Source organism: Vigna umbellata, chromosome 3 (assembly GCF_029865625.1).
Source record: "Vigna umbellata cultivar VRB3 chromosome 3, Vumbellata_1.0, whole genome shotgun sequence".
NCBI classification, from domain to species: domain Eukaryota; kingdom Viridiplantae; phylum Streptophyta; class Magnoliopsida; order Fabales; family Fabaceae; genus Vigna; species Vigna umbellata.
Genome location: NC_142167.1, coordinates 4,755,557 through 4,777,045, shown reverse-complemented (window position 1 = coordinate 4,777,045; position 21,489 = coordinate 4,755,557). Strand labels below are relative to the sequence as shown.

Here is a 21,489-nt window from a genome sequence, read left to right as displayed (position 1 = left end):
TTTTTATTTACAAAATATAATTATAATTAATACAGATAATATAAATAATAAATATTTTAAATTTGCTAAATTATAAAAATATCATATAAAATAAAATAAAAACTATATTGTTTTGATATCAATAATATTTAATAATGTAACAAGTTCTTAATTGAGCACATTAATTAGGATAATTTGACGATGACTATAAAATAATGATCTGAGGTAACTACTATAATGTACTTAGAATCATGTGATTGCTAATTACTAATTTGCCACATTAATTAATTTCATTCAAATATTAATTTATTAATTCATGAAATATGGAAGACCAACCGTGTCACTTGATGGTCACAGCAAAAAAGACTTCAAAAAATTTAACTAATCCTAATTAAAAAAACCGTAGCCTAGTGCGGCTCCACCTCCTCCTTCCTATCCATGCACCAAAACCCAGTGCTCACTCTCCATTTGAGTGAGGCATTTCATCGAACATCATAACGGCACCTCTTTCCCCTTTAAACACCCAAAAAGAACACTCACACTCACATTCACTGTCTGTGGTTTTCCCTCCGTGTTCCTCTCCGACCCTCTTTTCTCCCCCTTCCACTCCTCCCTCCTCCACTTCACTTCTCTATCCTCCACCCTCTCCCACGCCAAAAACCTCGCATCCACCTTCCTCCACCTCCTCCAATCCCACCTCTCCCCAAACTCCTCTTAACCTTGCTTGCGAACTCTATGTCCACCTCCTCTTCCTCAAAAACTTCAACCCCTTCCACAACGCCCATCAGTCCTTATTTCACCTGAAAAACCAAAGAAACAAGTGAGATAGCCATCAAAACGAAGATCTCAAGCCATCAAAACAAAGATCTCTTGTATTGAAATTAAGTATGAAGCAGTGTATTCGATTACACCCAACCTCGAATACAAGGTGCTGAAGCAATTCTCAAGACCATGGAACCCAATCCCAGTATTGAAACTGAATATGCTGCAACACAAAACATGATAGAACCAAGTCCATAAACACGGAACCGAATACCGCCTCCACTTCTACATCTTCTATGCCCTGGAATAGATTATTGTTACTTGGAATCGAATAATTCAATTTGGCATGGGTTATTTCAAATAAAAGATGATGGCATTCGACCAAAAGACTGAGGGTAAGGATGACATTTCTCAATAAATCAGCTCAAATTCGAACATTTTAGGCTTTGTTCGTTTAGAGTGATTTGGGAGAGATGATTTGGGGAAGATGATTTGAATGGATTTGAGTGAATTTGAGGGTAATTTTTTTGTTGTTTTTTTGAGTGGATTTGTGGGTAATTGAGAATGGATTTGGAAGTAAAGTTTCTGAGAATTAGTATAGGATTTGATTGATGTGATAGATTTTAAAAATTAGTTTAATTGTTAGAAATTAAAGATTACTAAAATGCCCCTGGTTATAAAAGTAATATAAAATGTTATTTATAAATGTTATATTTAATTGTAAAAATATTTATAAAGAAAAAAAATTATGAATAATTTATAAAATTAATGTTTAAAAATTATAAAAATTAAATAATCAACTTATTTTTAATAAATTAGAAAATATAATATACCTATTAATTAAGATGTAGATTTTTTAAATTATAATATTAAAATAATTATAAAAAAACTGAAAAGCGTAACCGGTTACGCGTTTGCAACCTTCCCCTTCCTCACGCACTGCTTCTACACAGTCTACATCCTCCGATCCTTGGTGCACCTCCTCATCTCGCCCTCATGCATCCACTGCTCCATAATCCTCTTCAACTCGTCCTCCTTATTCATGCCCACAACTTCGACCGTCAACCATTAATATTCAATCACACCACTAACAACGACAAGCAGGGAACAACGATGAAGGCTGCTGGAACCGCGACTTCAACGCTTCAAACAAAACGCAAAAACCAACCCTGTAACCGAATAAATTTCTACGTAACCGAATACCCAAATACAACTTTTCTCTGTGTTCTGCGTAACCCACTGGAATCGAATATGCACTTCATAAATCCAATATATCTGGTTTTAGTATCTGGTATCTTGAAATGTTTTAAGGGCATAAAAGCCTTTTCCCATTAATTCATCGCAAATCTTCTCAGTTATGCGAGTGATTCAAAAACCCATCGCCTCATTTTGCTCCTCACAAATCGGCTGAAACGAACACGGTAATAGTTTAATTCCTCGCTCACAAATCTCTGTAAATAGTAAATTCAGTTGAAACGAACACAGCGTTAGTGAGATACCAAAAAAGCATCAATCTCGCAAATCATCTCAAATCCTTTCTCGCTAATCACTCGTAACGAACACGAATTATCGCCCTCTACCTTCCTCTTTCTCTTCTTTTTTTTCTTATTGGTTGGACTCTCTGTTTCAGTTTCAGTTTCCTTGTTGGCTTCTTTTGGAGGGTGTTCGGAAGATCGAAGCTTTCAGTGTTTGTCTCGCTTGGACAACCTGAGTGTGGGGGTAGCAGCATCCAAAAGAGATTTGAGAGAGTTTGAAGATGAAGGAACTTCGTTGATATTATTTTGTTGTTGGCCAATTTGGCTATAAGCTTAAGCTTCAGTTTCTTGTTTGATAGAACCATTTTCCAGCCCTGGTTAGGGCTGCAACTCCACTCTCAAACCCTCAATGCAGAAACTTGGCGAAACCGAATACACAACAATTGTGCAGGTGGAACTTAATATGCAACGAAGGAATCAAATACACCCCTTTTGCTTTTAGCTGCTAGGGACGGAACTGAATACCCCTCCCCGTAACCGAATAAGCCGCTTCAGATCTTCATCTTCTTCAACGAATTTTCATCTTCATCCATCAACCGTAACACCAACCATACACCGACACTGACCCTTCTTCGTCTTCGTCTTCCGCTCCAACGACATGCCTCCAACATGCAACAACAAATTGGAATCGATTATCTTCATTTTGGAATCGAATCCCTTTTGTCTTTTGTCTTATTTTTAGTTGGTATTTTACAAAGCACTAAAGGCATATACAAGATTACTTTAAATCGTTACAAATCGTCACATTATACAAAGATAATGAAAACTCATCTCACAAATCACCTTAATTATATAGTACACGTCAAACAAAGTTCTCATCGCATTTCTATTTAAATAGTGACACCCACTGAAGTGAATATACCTAAGAGAAACAATGACATGGGATAAGTACAATAAATAGGCTTTAGTGACCCCATCTTTTGGTTGTTGTAAAGTGATTTTTTTTATTATAACAAAATAATTTTGGTTGTTGAAACAGAAAATAAAAGTTGAACAGGAAGTAGTTGTAATAAGAATTGAAAGGTTATTAGAATAATAACCATGTCTAATATTAAAAAAAAAGTGGGTAAAGATATATCATGGTACTGAAGTAATAAAAAGAAATACAAGTATATGTGTAGTCAGCAATCAAAATAAAAAATAAAAGAGGGTTTAAGTTTCAAAACAAAATATAAATTTTAAAATGTCTCCGATGTGATATAGAATTTCTTAGATTTGAATTATAGAAATCTAGCTATCATGATAGCACTGTACGCGGCATGTCCTAGTCAGATAATTTTCAGTCAAATAGGCTATAGGCTGGGCAGTGACGAAATCTCAACGAGAAAAGAAATGCAACGATTTTCGAAATACGATGCATGAAATTAGTGTTGTCAAAAGATACTACCTGATCGGGTTTATGATGGCTTGGTAAAAAATAATCAATCTAATCCGATTAGTAAGTTAAAAAAATTTAAATTTAGTCTGATCATCGTAAAGTGTAGGTCAATTCACTGTTTCATTGGACTACAAATTTTTTAAAATGAAAAGAATTATATTGAATTTAAATAATTTTACTCTAAAATAATATTAAATTATAAAGACAATCAAAATGAAAAAGTTAACATATATATCTTAAATGTATTAAAAAAACAAATAAATAAGTTTATTAGAGTTTTGAAGGATAAAGTTATAATATTTTGCTTTCTTAAAATATTTTTTTTTATTTTTATTTATAATACAATAAAAAAATGTTAACTAGAAACAAAAAAAAATAATTATATTAAATTAGATGAATTGGTAAATCAATCTAGTTCACCACAGGTTCAACTGGATAAACCAGGTTTTAAATGAGTCGAGTTAAAAATTAACTCATATAAAAAATTTTATTTTTTTCAAACCCAACCTAACCCGAATCTAAAGTAGGCTGGATTGGCCCACAGATTCTAACCCATTTTGACAATACTAATAAAATGAAACGACAAAATTAATACATTAGACTTTCCAAGCTATATGCAAAAAAGATATTTATAAATATATTATTTCATAAGTCCAAACTTTTTAGTGACTTTGCTTACGAGTCCATGTTATCGGGTGTTCTTTTTTCTACAAATCAATAATTGATAACGATACTTGTAACATCCCAAATTAGTAATATAAAACTACTAAAATGAACATGGATAATGATACAACAAGAACTATAGGTTAACTATGAACAAAAATTTCTTCACCTGAAGAATAAAAGTTCATCCTAAACTGTAAGCTTCACTCCCAAACCCGCTGCGACAACTGAAAGATTACATTCCTAAGCTCACACCATTTAGGTGATCATTGAAAAAAAGAAAGCAACATACAAAGACATACCACAAAAAAACAAGGGTAAGCTAGTGTAATTTAATATTCATGTGGAAATACAATTCAAACGAGCAACTAGGATACTCATAAATTCATCAATTAAATTAACTAGCTTCCCTTACCATTAATGTAACATCCCAATTTAGTAATATAAAACTACTAAAATGAACATTACATGGATAATGATATAACAAGAACTACATGTTAACTATGAACAAAAATTTCTTCACCTGAAAAATAAAAGTTCATCCTAAACTATAAGCTTCACTTCCAAACTGTCGCTGCAACAAGTGAAAGAGTGCATCCCTAAGCTCACACCATTTAGGTGATCATTGCAAAAGAGAAAGCAACATACAAAGACATACCACAAAAGAACAAGGGTAAGCTAGTGTAATTTAATATTCATGTGAAAATACAATTCAAACGAGCAACTAGGATACTCATACAACATGTGTAAAACATATAAACATATATTGACCGACCACTTTAACTTGATTGTCCTGACTAGTATGAATATATAGCTTGAGGCCGTTCGTGCACCCGTGGGTGTAGTAACCGGAAACCCATCAGCTGCCACACGAGGTTAGCCTGTTATCACTCACCGTAGGACCCTCCTAGGCTAGGGCCTCCTGCTATTCTCACGACATGACTTACCCATCTCTACTTGAGAATTGGTAATCATTAGAATGTCAGGATGAACGTTGTGGATTTCACTGTCCATATTCATTACTTTACCACCACCTTGATAACCAATCACTGAGACATTCCTCCTTGGAATTCTCTTTCATACCAGTTGGAACATCATACCTTATTTGAATATTAATACAATTTCTCATACATAGTAGATCAATGCAACTATAATAAGCAATCAGAGCCAAACAGTGAAATCAACATTTAAAGACCGAATAATATTTAGTAGTAGAAGACTGAATGGGAAACAGCACAACTCCTGAGTACGACCGAACGGTCAATGACTAGTCAGGCTTAAGCAAAGTCCAAACTCAGTTGAGGACCGAACGCTAGAACACTCCCGAACATTTAGACTATCCCAAACACTAAAACTTAGTTCGAAATAATCAAAGTAACCAAACACCAAGGTTAAGCCGAACACCGAGTATAAGACCGAGTACTTATACCATACTAAACACCAGGACAAGGCCGATTACTAAAACTAGACCAAACATTGGTACAAGACTGAACACTTATAACTTAGACCGAAAACTAATGTAAGATCGAGGACTAAGGTTAGACTGAACCCTAGTAGAAAACCGAGCACTACTAAGAGACCGAGTGCTAGACAAGACCGAGCACTACTAAGAGACCGAGTGCTAGTACAAGATCGAGCACTACTAAGAGATCGAGTGTTAGTACAAGACCGAGCACTACTAAGAGACCGAGTGCTAGTACAAGACCGAGCACTACTAAGAGACTGAGTGCTAGTACAAGACCAAGCACTACTAAGAGACCAAGTGCTAGTACAAGACCGAGCACTGCTAAGAGACCGAGTGGTAGTACAAGACCGAACACTACTAAGAGACCACTCACCCACTTAAGACCAAACGGTCATGAACGGGTAAGACTCTAAAGAGACCAAACCTAGTTAATGACCAAGTATCTGAACATGGCTGAGCAGCCAATCAGCACATGGCCGAGTGGTCAACAGCGCGTGCTCAGCTTGCTGCATAATTCTGCATAAATTCTGCAAAATGATGAACATGCTAGACTTTACCAAAACTAAACATTTTTTCCAACTTCTAATCTTTCATACATGAATCATGTACCAATTTACACCTATCCAAGGGTACCTAAATCTTCCTAACATCATTCCAAAGAGTCTCATACCAGATTTCACTCCAAATTCTGCATAATCATCAACTCAATGACCCAAAATCCATTTCCTTACTTTTTACACATTTTAGAGGGTCTTAAAGGTTCTAATAGCTCCAATTACACTTCCTCACACTCTCCTCACTTACCAAATTCACTCCCAACCCCAAAATCTTATTTTCACCTACCCACTTCCACAAGACCAGAACAGGCCAAACACTAATGCAGAGAAACTCCAACTAGTTCACAGGTTCCAGCATTTACAAATTCAACACAATTCAATCAAACATTCAAGTGACACACATGCAACCATCCAAACAGTAATTTCATACATATGCAAAATCATCAAACAACATTCACATACACCATAAATTCATCAATTAAATTAACTAGCTTCCCTTACCTCTAACCGAACCAGACAACTTCTACAACCTTCAGGAATTTGCTTACTCTTCCAAGAAATTCTAAGAACACATATGAACCACCGATTGGTGAAAGAAGACCAACCGTAGAACCAAAATGAAATCAGAAAGATAAGAAGGAGAATGCTGAACACATGCAAACAAGATTGTTCCTTGCATGCAGCAAAACCAAAAATCACTAAAAACTAGAGAACGTGACTTACCAGTTCTAAATGCTAAACCCAACGGTGAAACAGGAAGCCCTTGACACTAGGATCACTTAGGTGCCTCCTGATCGTCGAAGAGATGAGCCACTAAGGAGTAATTTTAAAGAGAAGGGGAGGAAAGGTAGAGAATATTATTTTTAGAGAGATAGATCTTACTGACATAATGAACTGAGTATTTTAAATTTTTATTATATTGTTAGCTTATTTTAACACTAAGTGTTCAGTTTCATTATTTTCTGGGTTCTTACAATACTTTTTCACACACTAAATTTTTATGTTTATTTTGATACTATCTTTATTAATTTTTTTTTTTTAAAAATACAAAATTTCATGATTAATCTAGTATGTAGAAGTATATTATTTTACCACTACTCATCAATAATTAATCAGCTGGGGCCACTTGATTTCTAAAATTCAAGCCACGAGTACACGCTTACTAAATCAGTTCATATAATAAGGAAAAAGTTAGTTTCACACGGATTAAAAAAACATTTATTTGACACTGCTTTTAATAATATAATTATTTGACCCTGTTAAATGGAGTAATTTGTCGTTTTGTTGCGTAAAAATAGCACTGCTCATGTGACAATAACAACAAACTGGAAGTGATCGTCCACTGATTCAATTTTGCTTTATAATATTCAACCAATCAAATTCAATGAAAAACATGAGTCTACTAAATAAAATTTTCCACGATAAACTTTTTCTCGCGCTGGTTTTAGTCAACGTCGTCATATAGCACCCCAATTTGGATTTGACTACGCTACTAACACATGAATTACCATAAATGTGAAAATGGATTAAAACGAGTTTCGAATACAAATAAAGTATCATCAAATAAAATAAAAAATAGACATAAAAGACACTTCACTTGTTAAGAAGATTTTTGAAGTGATAAAAAAACAAATTTGTGTGGAGATCTATGGATACGTGTATATTGAATCTACATAACAACAAGTTAATCTATTTCAGTACACTGAGTTTAAAACAATTACATATGATGATGACACGAACAAAAATGAATTTCATCCATTAAAAATGTGATTTATTTTGATAAAATTCAGATTAAGTTATTAACCTATTCATAAATTTTAAATATTAAAAAATAAAAATTTAAATGCTTTCATATGTTTCTGAATATATTTATATTATATTATATTATTGTAATTTTGGATTTATTTCAAATTTATCGTCATTTTATATAGTATTTGGATTAAATTTATTTAGATTTCAATTAAAATAAATAAATTATATCTTTTTAATGGAAAAAAATGTAAGTAAGAGATAATCCATTTAACTCATTAATTAAAGGTGAACTCGTTAGACTGAATTCAAATTTTTAGACTTGTTATTAAGTAAGTTATATTGTATTAACTCACTAAATAGCCCATTCACAATAAGTTAAATCGAATTGGACAATGATTCATTTTGATAACTTTGTAATTCTAATTTGAATGAAAAACATGTATTCACCAAATAAAATTTTGCACTAATGAAATATTTTTGCAACACTTCTTGATAGAATTTATGAAGCACGTACAAATAATCAAGAACAATAAGCCATTATAATTGAACAGTTCCCAATACCTCTTAGAATAGCCTACCTGAAGTATTAGACATTGGGAACAATTAATAAGCAACTTGATTAGTATGTGATATTCTCTTTGTAGGAAACTCTCTTCCCTTACCGGTTTGACAATCTGATAATTCTATAAGCTCTAAGATTTCTCCCACAGCTTCACGAACTCTAATAACTAGTTTTACAAACCAAAATAACTTGATGAGAGCATACCCTTAGTACCATTGATCAACCAAGAGTTTTAGAGAAAACTCATACCTCAAATTAAAGAGAAACACAAACACATGCAAAACACTTAAATCAAGAAAAAAAAATATAAATTAACTTACTCTTTAACAAAAATTGATCTGCTAGAAATGAAGATCTCTCTTCAAGGATTCCTCAACGCGGTCTCTGATCTTCAGACAAATGAATAAGAAATTAAAATTTTTAGAGAAATGACAAAGAAATCTTAAGAAAAAAAGTTTTAGAAAGACAAAACTTTTTAGATAATGAAACCCCTTAATAGAAAAATTTATTTATATTTTTATATATGTTTTTAATTAAAATAATAGAGTATCATTATTTAAAACACTCTACTACAACTAATACTTATGTTTCTCAAACCCATTAAAATTTATATATTATCCCCATTTATTATTATTTTTCTATTTACTTTTCTCCTAAAATCAATTCAATTTTTTTTAATTTTTCATTCTTTTTCATTTTTTAACCTTTACACAAAAAAGAAGAAAAAACTAAAACTCCTCAACATTCGAGTTCCCCAAATTCGAATTCCTATAAAGCTTTCCCACTGAAGTTTCTAAACAGAATTAGGAAAAGTGAATTCTCAACCTGAATAGTGAATGAGTATATATGAAGAAATAAATTGCCAATGGATCTATTTGAGAATTTGCTTAAAAAAGTTTTATTTTGAGAAAACAAAAAAAAAGTTAGTTGGTCAAGGTAATTTACTGTGAATAAACAGTAGGACAACAAATAGCCTTATCAACATCAATATTTTAAGGGGTAGGTGAGTTGAAGAATAATGAGAGCTCTTTGCGGTACAGCTCATGGCTAACTACCATTTCATACTCGTGCACTTCTCTCAAGTCGATTCTGGATTCTATATTACATTGAAATTACCTAAATTTTGAACTGAGGGAAGCTTCTAGCTAGTGAGATATGAAGAGATCTGAAGAAGAGTTTAAGGTAGAAATTTGTGTTTTGTGTATATTATGATTTATTTATTTTAATTGTTTGAAAATGGGTCTTTTTAACAGGCAAAAACCAGTTTCGTTTTATGTAAGTAGGCAAATTTTTAAAAAATTACTATGGGGATGTCGTGGAGTCCACACAATTTCAACGTGCACTCCAAAAACGATTTTTCATCATGATAATCGATTACCGAGCATTGTACCGAGCATTGTAGTGTTGAATTTGTAGAGAGACACAACTTCTCTGATAATTGATTATAGCAGAGTTGTAATTGATTAGTAGTAGTATAAATAGGAAAAAACTATCTGTTAATCGATTAATCAATTACCAACAATGAAAGATTCTATGGTAATCGGTTGTAATCTTTCAAAAATAATACTGTTTCTGGGGAATGCATCACGTTTTCTATGTTACTTTTTTCCTTCTCTTTGAAGTCATGGATTCTATATATAGAAGTTGTCGGTGTAATATTAGAATTCCGTGTTTTGAAGGGAGGGAAGCTTCTGGTCTAGTGGAATCTCAAGAGTTGAAGGTACTTGAAAAGTTGAGAATTTTGTCTTGTGTGTATGTTATGATATATTTATTCGAATTATTCTTTAAAATGGATTGCCTGATGTGTGTAGTTTGGTATTTCAAACACAGAAAAAGAGGTAGTGGAAGCAGAGCAGAAAGGGCAGAAACAGATTTCATATTGTTACAGAAAAGGAGCATGATGAAATTTCTAAGGTGTGGAGGGAAGACAGGTATGAATAATGATGACGTGGAAAATAACTACAAGGGAGAAGAACAACCTTCAAGGAATGTGATAGAAAGCTCAGAAGAACGACGCAGTGATGAAGCTAAAGCACATGGTTGGTGGTTGTTGCCAAAGAAAACATACGATTCAATAAAAGAGAACAAACCTGAATCCGATTGGAGAGAAATAGACGATGACACTATACTGCAACAGAGGCCTAGAGGAAACACGGTGCTGCATATAGCAGCTCTCTACGGAAATGATACGTGTGTGGAGAGAATAGTTGAAATTGGTCCAGGCCTTTTGAGAGCAAAAAATAGTAATGATGATACACCACTGCATGTTGCTGCAAGATCTGGCAACATCTCTACTCTTAAGATTTTGTTGGATGCACTTTTCCGTCATTTAGATCCAAATTCTGAAGAAGCAAAAGAGGTCATCTTTGTAACTAACAGGCAGAAAAATACTTTCTTTCATGAGGCCTTACAGAATGGTCACAAAGATGTAATGAAGATTTTTGATTCTTCACAAGACTTCAACAAACTGGTTGAGGAAACTGTTTTTGTTACTACAAACAATAACGACAAATCAGTTTTGCGCTTAGCGATTGAGAAAGGTTACGACGACATTGTAGATGATATATTGACCAGAATAATTCCAAGTAATGAAGGTATACAGTTGCTTCATACACCTTTAAACTTCTTCTCTGGATTTGACACACTTAAATTTTTTAAATTTATTTAACATTATTTTCAATTATTTTTTATTTTCTTTTTCTTGTATAACTACAAACATTTATACTTTTATCACTATTTTATCTTTGTAATATTTGTCAAATGAATGTTTATGTTATGGTACATTATCTTATTTTATAGATATAATTTTCAATAAGTCATAAATTTCAATGTGAATTTTTTAGATATAATTTATTTAAATTTCTTTAAAAATTGTTTATAAATTGAAAATTTGACTTAGTTAAATAATTCCAGTTCTCTATACTTTATAAGTATATTTTTAAAATTTTAAACAATTTAGATTAAAATAATATTTTTATTCATATATATCTCATTGTGAGAAAACTAACGATCATAAATACTGCTCAATTATGCACTTTTCATATCAACTATAGTTTGTCAACTATAGTTTGTCTGCATCTTATAATATGTTCCAATATAAAAAAAATTACATAACATGTCTATTAAAAGAAAATTCATCTAAACTTATATTTATTTTCCTGTCTATATAGTATTTTTAAAATATCTTGTTGACTTGATATTTTGTTACAGAGAAATATTCACTCCTGGTAAAAGTCAACACAGAACCAATATCGAACCATGTAGAATTCTCCTATCCTGATGGCGGTCCTGTTGGTAAGAACACTATGGAAATAATAACTGTGTCGAAAAGGTACTTCAATTTGTTCACACCTTGTAGAGGACACATGCTGTTATAGACAATTTGTTATATAAGTTCCTCTAAAACATTTAATTTAAAATTAACTTATTGATTATTGGTTCTAAATTATGAATAGACAATCTATTGAAATGCTGGGTTAGACTGTGTTAGACCCTCTGTTTACGTTAGACCCTCTGTTTATGTTAGACCCTCTGATAGCAGGGTTTAATAGAAGAGTTTTACACAAGGGTAAGTAGACTCTCTGATTTAGACAATCTAGTAGTGTCACGAGGAACTTAGTGTAAGCTTTTATTAGGCGCTTATGCATATTATTTTGTGTTTGGATAAACGATTTCAACAATTTAAAAATAAAATAAAATAAAATACATAACATTTAAATTATTTTTAATTGAAATTTTTTATTTCTTAAATAGTTTGTTTTATATATTAATTAAAGTGTCATATATTTTAATTTTATTTTTTTAGATAAAATAATTTAATTTCTCTTTTAAGTGAAACTTAACTCTACTTTTAAGTTTGAGTTAGCTCAACTTTTGATTTGAATTAAATCATTTGGATTTCGATTTGAGTGACTCGACTTAATATTTGGTTTGGGTCAACTTTGTTCGATAATTCCATATTATCTTAAGTCGATAATTCTGAACCGACTTGGCTCAATCTTTGGCACGATCTAGGTCGGTTCAACCATTGGTTTAGGACGCTCGCCACAAACTTTGGCCCAACCGACTCGACTTGAACTTTTACCTGAGCCAACTTGGCTCAAACTTTGACCCAGGTCGAACCAACTTAACATTTGACTTTGGTTGACCCAATTTGACATTTAGCCCAAGCCGATTAAACTTGACCTTCAGTTAGGGTTAACTCGGATCGTCCTTTTTCCAAGGTCAACTCAGCTTGACTCTGCCTAGATCGACTCAATGGGATGTTTAACCCGAGTTGACTCAGGTTAACCTTCAACCTAAGCCGACTTAACTCAACTTTTGGCCTAAGTCTTCTCTGCTTGACCTTTACCCTAGGCTAACTTGGCATGACCTTTGGTGTTGGTCAATTCAGCTCGACCTTTTATCCAGACCCACTCGACTAGATTGCTAGCATAGACCGGCTTTGCTCGACCTTCCATCTTGGCCGGTGCAGCTCGACCTTCTGTCTTAGCTAGTGCAACTCAAACTTCTACGCAAGCTAACTTGGCCCGACTCTAGTCGAGACGACTCAACTCAACCTTCGACTCACAACTGACTCGATTGGACCTTCAGCTCAGGCTGACTTGGCTCTACCTTCGGCTTCCCTAAAATCAGCTTGACCTTCGGTTGATGTCGAATTGGCTCAACCTTTGATTGATTTCAAATTGGTCTGACCTTTAGTTTATGCCAAATTGAAACAGATTGACGTGGCTTAACCTTTATTCCATATGAATCATATCTCAGCTTAGGTCCATTCAAGTTAGTTTGAGTCCATAGTTGAGCTGAGTCAGCTTAGGCTAGATGTTAAGATTATTCAACCCGAGCTGAAGGTCAATATGATCGACTCTTTGGACTTGTGACTTTTTTTCATCCCGAGCAACGAGGAATTCCACAACTTGTAGAATTTCAACTTGTAGAATTTCAATTTTCACATCTAAACAAGTCATTTAACTTCAAAGAAATTCCAATTCTCTAAATAAATGAATTACTTTCTTAAATTACCCCATCCAAACACAAAATTAAGGGTATTTAGGTTTTATATATAAAGACCTTTGTAGGTTAAGATTTGTACATTGTAAGTGTGTTAAATTATGTGTATAAGGTGTTTTCTTTCAATCTTGTTTTGTGTGATTTCTTGCATTATTACTGTTATGAACCCAACAATTAGCATCACTTATGGGAACAAGAAAATAAAGTAAAAAGTTGAAGAAATATCCACCATATTTAACATCTAGAAGTTTTTTTTAGGACAATGCTTTGGATTGTTGAGGGTTAAGATGAAAGTCATCCTAATACAACAAGGTTGTGCTAAGGCTCTAAAGGATTATGTGAACATGTCAACATCTATGTCTCAATAGAAGAAGGTTGGCATGATCAACAAAACTAGAAGTGTCATAATTTTGTGTCTCAATGATAAGGAATTGAGAGAACTCACTAAGGAGAAGACTACCACATTGATGTGAGTGAAACTTGAGTTACTAAATTTGGCTAAGTCCTTGGAACACAAAGTTTGTTTGAAGTAAAAATTGTATTCATTCAAGATTATTGAGACAAAAACAATAGTGGAACAACTAATTTCAATAGGATTTTGAACAACCTATAGAACATTGAGGTGAAACTTGAGGATGACAATAAGGCTTCACTTCTTCTTAATGTCTTACTTAAGATGTGCGAACACTTCAAAGATGCCTTCTTATTTGGGAAGGAGTGGTCGTTACTCTAAAGGAGGTGTTAACCTCAATAAGGATTAAGAAGTTTCAAAAGGTTTCAAAACTCTAAGGTAGAGGATAACGAGATGAGTTTGAATGTGTCTAATTCGAAGAGGAAGAAAGAAAAGGAATTTAAGGGAGAAGACGAAGAAATACTCATTAAATGATTGGACAAAAGTAGAGTGTTACAACTACCACGAGAAAGCTCACTTCAAGATGATTTGTCCACAAAAAGAACAGAAATGAAAAAGTTAAGAAATCTCATTTCGAGAAGGAATTTGTTGATGTTTTTGTAGTGTTTGATAGCTACGAGTCTAGTGGGATGCTAATGATGTTTGCATTTGATGCATAGAAAGCTAGGTCATGGACTTAGGATGCATTATCACATGTGTCCAGTGAACAAGTTCTTTGTGACCTTAGAAATGGGAAGGTGGAATAGTCCTTCATACCTACAATTAAACGTATAAAGTGCAAAATAGGCTTAAATATTTTTTATAATCGGGAGATGTTGCAAGAAATGAAGTATGTTCCAAAGATCAAAAGGAATCTTTTGTCAATCATTATGTTTGATCAAAGTGGTTTAACAATGGATCATCTATAGCTCCTAAAGAGGACGAAAAAAATGTACATCTTAAGCGGTTCAAGAGTGATCACACATGCGTCTGGGACTAGTCAGATAATGCAGGACAAAGCAAAGTTGTGGTATCTAAGACTGGGACACATTAGTGAGAATGATTTGGTGGAGTTGAGAAATAAAACGTATTGGGAGGTGATAAGATGGAGTGACTAGAATTTTGTGATCACTACTTATTGAAAAGGTCTCAAACTGAAGTCTAAAACTAATAAGCAAATGGGAAGTAGAGTTTTTATTTATGGTCATGTAGACTTGTGGGTCCAACATGAACTCAAACTCATGGTGGAGGGTCTTATTTCCTTACTATCATAGACAATTACTTAAGAAGTGTGTGGAATTTTATCTTGAAAGATAAGATTGAGATTTTTGAAAGGCTTAAAAGAGTAACACCATGGTGAGTAACTAGTATGGAACCAAACTAAAAGTGTTGAGCACAAAAAATGTGTTGGAGTTTGTTTTTGTGAAGTTCAATGGTTTTGAAAGATATAAGGAATAAAGAGGCATAAGATGGTTGACTGGGAAAATGAACACAAACATTTTGGAGATGGTGAGATGTATGCTTCTAAGGCTTAGATTGCCTAAGTCCTTATAGGGGGAAGCTACGAACATTATTGTCTAGTTAATAAATAATATTTCATTGTTTGTTATAAAGTGCAAAGTCTTGTGGAAGCATGGAGTGGAAAGCCTATACACTATGATAATATAAGGATATTTGGTGCTTTGGAATTTACACATGTCAAAAAGATAAAGTAGAGTCACAAGATGAGAGGTGTATCTTTATTGGATAAGTAAAAGATGTGAAGGGTATAAGTTATGAAGGTTAGAGTTGGAGGGGCTAGATGCTCTGTTAGTAGATCACATTTGTTCGAAATCAAATGGATACAGTGTACAAAGATCTAGAGAAAGGGATGGAGAAAGTTCATGTTGAGGTGAAGCAATCTACTGAAGGATTAGACCCTTAATTGTTTAAACAATGAGACATAACACTACATAAAAACCTGCGGCAGATATATGCCGTCAGAAACGTCCAAAATATGTTAGTATTGTATGTTTCTCGACGAATTACTGATAGGCTCAGATCTGTCTATAATGCCCTTGTCGAAAATAATTATTGGCGAATATAGACTGTTGGTAATTAATGACAGAATGATCCACTGAGACCTTCATCTACTGATAATTATCACAAGCCTAAATCCTTCAGTAATTACCGACAATTCATGTGTACCAATAATTACCGACGAATATATTTGTCGGTGATCCACCGATAATATGCGAAACAGATTCAAGTACAATCCGAGTATTTTGTTTTCCACCACATTGAACTTAGACAATTACAAATAATGAAAATCACATAATTCAGATACATCTAAGCATATCAAGCAATGCATTAGTCACAATAAAATCCATATCATTAAAAACTTAATATAATGTCATAAATACGTGTTTTCAAATCCTATAATATATACATAAACTAACTAAATATCTAATAATTATCATAGTTATCTTCAGAGTTATTTTCTTTTTTTCTTGAGAGTTAATTGAATTTTGCAATTTGAATTTTTTTTCATCCTTAAATTTTAATTGGGGTTATTGATATTGCAAAGTTTCCCTGATTAGAGGCACTCCAATTGATGCCTTTGCAACGAATATGGACATAACTGCAACATAGTTTCCCTTGATAATATCTTATCCTCCCGCTTTTCATATATATTTATTGTTATATGCTGACATATTTTTGGGCTTGTGTCATAATAAGAATTGTAGAAAGATAATTTGGTTTGGTCTTAGTATAAGTAATGTACAGTCACTGATAATGTAAAAATCAAAGTGTGAAATTCTTAAAATGTTATGCATAAGTTTATTATTATTATAATATTTACTTAAAGTTATGTACAGCCGGGCGCATGGCATTTATGGATATTGAAATGGAAAAAAAAGGTAGAAGCATGCCAACATTTTCAAAAAATGAAGGCGCCCGATCACCAGCCATTGTGGCAATCTTAAGAGAGAATAAAGGTAATTTTTGTTGTATAATTATAAGTTTTCTCTTATCCATAATATAATAGTAACAATTGAAGATATGAATCAATATCTCTCCACTATTTTTGTGTGCAGATGGAGTAATCGAATTTTAAAAAATGTTAAATTAAGAGGGAGGATCTAGAATTATTTAATAACTTTTAATTAGGTCTATTTTTAATTAGACAACTCAACTTGGATTTGTTTATTGATCGGAGATTTTGTTCAACTGTTGTTGTTGTAAACATGTACTTTTGATTCAGACCAACGACTTCAAAAATCAGTATCATATTTATACACATTTGTAGTTAGTTTTCTATAACGAAAATTTGATGGAATTAACACAATTAAAAAAATAAATACAACTTTAAATATTCATTCTGAAAAATATTTAACAAAACTGATAAAAGCCTTTTGTAGCTTAATGGAAAATTATTTTAATTTTAAAATTAAATGATTAAATTCTTTCATTTTAAAAATTTTGTACTTAGATCAAGTTAACAAATTATTTATTATAAATAAAATCTTGACTGTAAAATTACAAAATAGAAAGAAAAGAAAAACATTTTGCATATTATTGTTCTTTATTCTCTTTTAAATATTCAATTTTTTCAAAATTTCTGAGATTTTCTTTAGGAATTAGATATGATCAACTCATAACAAGATATAATGTTATTAGTTAACTTGTTTTTCCAACCATAAATATAATTTTCCTACCATATTTGTTTATTTTCCAACTATATTTGTTTATTTCTCTAATATAATTTATGGATTTAGTATTTTTCAGCAAAATTCTACTCGTGATTGGCTATTCCTAACATATAACAGGTATTCTAGAGAAAATAGCAAACAGAAAGAAAGAATGGATTCATGGTAAGGATGACAAAGGAAGAAATGCTCTTCACTATGCAGCTTCCAAAGGTTACCTAAATGGTGTTGAGTGTTTGCTTCAAAAGTGTGATACCTGCAATATGGAAACAGACAGAGATGGCTTTTATCCTATTCATCTGGCTTCTGCATGTGGACATATTGAAGTGGTAAAGAAATTGCTTGAAAACTGTCCCAATCCCAAAGAAATAATTGATAACAAAGGTCGAAATATTGTTCACATTGCAGCTATAATGGGACAGTTTGATGTGGTAAGGTATGTCTTGCACGATGTAAATGACGTAGTTAAAGATATGATAAATGGCAAGGATTACGGTGGAAACACTCCTTTGCATTTAGCTGCCTCACATTACCGTCCAAAAATTGTGCAAGCCTTGACATGGAACACAAGTGTGGATCTCAATTGGCTTAACAACAATAACCAAACAGCTCTCGATGCTTTTGAACAATTTAAACAACAAAATAATCCACCTATCGTACAGGCAAGTATATATAGAGTATATTTTTAGTCAAAAGTTCAAGATTTACGAATATTTTTAGTTTATAATTATTGTTAACGGAATATATGTTCAACTAGCTTTTCAATTCATCAAAATTATTCTTGGATAATGATGTTTTTAGGAAAGAATTGTTGTTTCAATTCCTCGTTAGCCCTCATTTTTTCTTTCCTTCTTGTGGTGAATTTTATCTAGGGATAAATTTAAATTTTAGGGGTTTATTAATAATTTTGTTTGAATCTTATTTTATTAATTTGGTTTTAGTGATATCTTGTTTGATTTTGATAAAGATAAAATAAAGATAGGTAGTTTTGATTTTCAATTTATTTAGGTGCACTATCATTTTATTTTATTGATATAAAATAGATATAGGTTAAGTAGATTTTATTTTGAGTCGGTTGATATTTTATTTTCAGTTTTTATTTTTTATACTTAGCCCAACATCCTATTTGCACCTATTTGCACCTATTTGTGTGTGTCATATTTATTTTTACAATGTGGTATCAAAGCTTTATACTTTAAGTATCGAGAGAGAAAAAGAAGAGAGAGGAGAGTCAAACCTTGTGAGGAATACACTGAGTGCTTGAGTGTTTTGTGAGAACGATGACAAAGGTTGTCAATGCTATTAGTGTGCCACAACTGACTAGAAAAACCAATTATGATAATTGATGCATAGAAATCAAGGTGTTATTGAGGTTATAAGACATTTAGGATATGGTGGATGACGAGTACAATAAACCCAATGGGGACAAACATCAGACGATGGCACAGATGACCACGTCAAAGAAATCACGTGCAATAGTCTCTAGAATGTAGTATGAGTCGAGATTCGAAAATAACGAATGCCACATTAACAAAAGAAGTCTGGGAGATATTGGAGGTTACATATAAATATGACAATCGCGTCAAAGAAGTCCGAATACAAGCTCTTAGAGGAGAGTTTGAATAGTTGAATATGGTGCCCAAAGAGCACGTAACTGAGTACATAACTCGGGTGGAGAAGGTGGTCAACCAACTCGACGGGAATGGAGAACAAATGCCACCTAGCCGGGTTGTGGGGAAAATCTTGAGATCCTCACAAAAGATTTTGAAAGTATCATGTGCTCCATCAAAGAATCAAAGAACTTGTCTATTCTCAGAATGGATGAACTTGTTAGGTCTTTAGAAGCCCACGAACAAAGGAGAAGGAGTTGGGATGAATGCGTTGAACCTCTCAATCAAGCACTAAAAACACATTAGCCTTCATTTTTTCTTTCCTTCTTGTGGTGGTGAATTCCATATTGGGATAAACTTAAATTTTAGGAGTTTATTAATAATTTTGTTTGAATCTTATTTTATTAGTTTGAGTTTAGTTTGATTTTGATAGAGATAAAATAGGGATGATAGATTTTATTTTTTTAATATAAGATATAGATAAGATTAAGTAGATTTTATTTGGAGTCTATTGATATTTTATTTTCAGTTTTTATTATTTGTACTTGGTCTTGGTCTGTGTTTGTAATTAACTATTTAAAGGTTTCCAAAATTCAATAAAAATCAACTATAATAAATTGAAGAATATAATAAATTGAAGAATCTGTGTCACGTTTATTTTAACATTCCATTCCATGCATGTGCATAAATTGTTTAATTGTATAAAAAAGTCAATCAGCATCATCAATACTCCCTTACGTACTTAGGCTACTTGTGTTTTTCTATTGTCGTGTTGTTAAATTGGTAACACAGACTTGTATTTGCAGCGGCTAACATGGTGTCAACTAAAATCTGCTGGTGTACAAAATGCTGAAAGAGGGTCACACTCTATTGAAGTCCCTTCTTCCCCTTTCAAACCAAAAGCCAAAAATACAGAGTTTTATAAAGACAGAATCAACACTCTTATGGTTGTTTCCACCCTTATAACTACAATAACATTTGCTGCAGGTTTTACTTTGCCTGGTGGAACTAATAGTTCTACTCCAGGAGAAGGCATGGCTCTTATGCTGAATCAAGTGTGGTTTAAACCATATATTTTATGCACCACCATATCTATGTATGGTGGCATTAGTGTCACTATTATACTCATTTGGGCTCAACTGGGAGATGTAACTTTGGCTCTTTTTGCCCTTAAAGTGGCAAGACCCCTTTTAGGAATAACTCTTGCAACCCTGTCAGTGGCATTCTTGGCTGGTGTCCACCTTGTTATAAGCGATCTCAGTTGGTTGGCCACTACTCTTCTGATTTTGTGTGTGGTCTTCATTATCTTGCTTTTGTTATTGTACACTCTTCTCTGGTTTCCCTCAGAATCAAGCAACCTAATAATGCGATACATTTCTTTCTATCCTTTTCAGTTTCTAACATGGTTAACTGAAAAAGATTCAATTGAAGGTATGTAATTTCAGATACACTACTGAAGTCTATGTACCTTTAAGTCTTTCTTTTCTTTTTTATCCTCTTTGAGATGGAACTTGAACTTTGTTTTCATGTCATCTTATATAATTATATGCTACTACTCATCATTTTCATATGAAAAATCATTTGGCTTTTGAGTTCTAAAATATTTTATCAAAGTTTTATAACGCTATAAGAAAACCTTTAATTATCATAGGAATTTTACCAACGGATAGCATTTCATTATTTATGTATGTAATGTCGGCGGATAATTACTGATAGAGAGTATGTAAAGACAAAGTTCACAATACCCACAAAATAATTCACCGGTCAACTATTTTTGTTTAGATGGTAAAGTATCTATCAAATATGTTAGTAAGTTTGATGCTTTGGAGAGTAAATGATTTAACCCTTGAAAAATTTTGAACTTTTTATCACATAGGTTGTCCTTTGCCAGCAGTTATTTTCTTCCATTAAATAAGTTTCGGAATAAAAAAAAATTGAAGTGTTGAGTTATCTTATAAAGTATGTAATTTGTTATTTTACTTGCCTTTCCATCAAACTTGCTATGTTACCAATATAAGTTCTAGCCATACTTGGGCTTACATAGTTCCTGTTTTTCAAGGGAAAATTAATAATAACCTCAATTTTTACCCTTTGTACTCGTGTTCCTACATGAATCAACTGAAAATATCTATCACT

General features: G+C 32.7%; 1 protein-coding gene and 1 long non-coding RNA gene across 2 annotated transcripts; one reads left to right on the top strand and one right to left on the bottom strand.

Moving 5' to 3' along the window:
- Positions 1-263: 263 nt before the first annotated feature.
- Positions 264-1,056, bottom strand: LOC148201460 (uncharacterized). The gene is made up of 2 exons (XR_015784723.1): positions 896-1,056; positions 264-779 (listed from the first exon to the last, which is right to left on the bottom strand). It is a non-coding gene; the product is annotated as an uncharacterized LOC148201460 (long non-coding RNA).
- Positions 1,057-9,669: 8,613 nt separating this feature from the next.
- On the top strand, positions 9,670-20,916 carry LOC124847702 (protein ACCELERATED CELL DEATH 6-like). The gene is made up of 7 exons (XM_088108304.1): positions 9,670-9,835; positions 10,333-10,373; positions 10,484-11,247; positions 11,864-11,947; positions 16,913-17,032; positions 17,864-18,405; positions 20,160-20,916. The coding sequence occupies exons 3-7, from the start codon at positions 10,551-10,553 to the stop codon at positions 20,790-20,792; spliced, it is 2,076 nt and encodes a 691-aa protein (XP_087964430.1). The 5' UTR covers positions 9,670-9,835; positions 10,333-10,373; positions 10,484-10,550; the 3' UTR covers positions 20,793-20,916.
- The last annotated feature ends 573 nt before the right edge of the window (positions 20,917-21,489 follow it).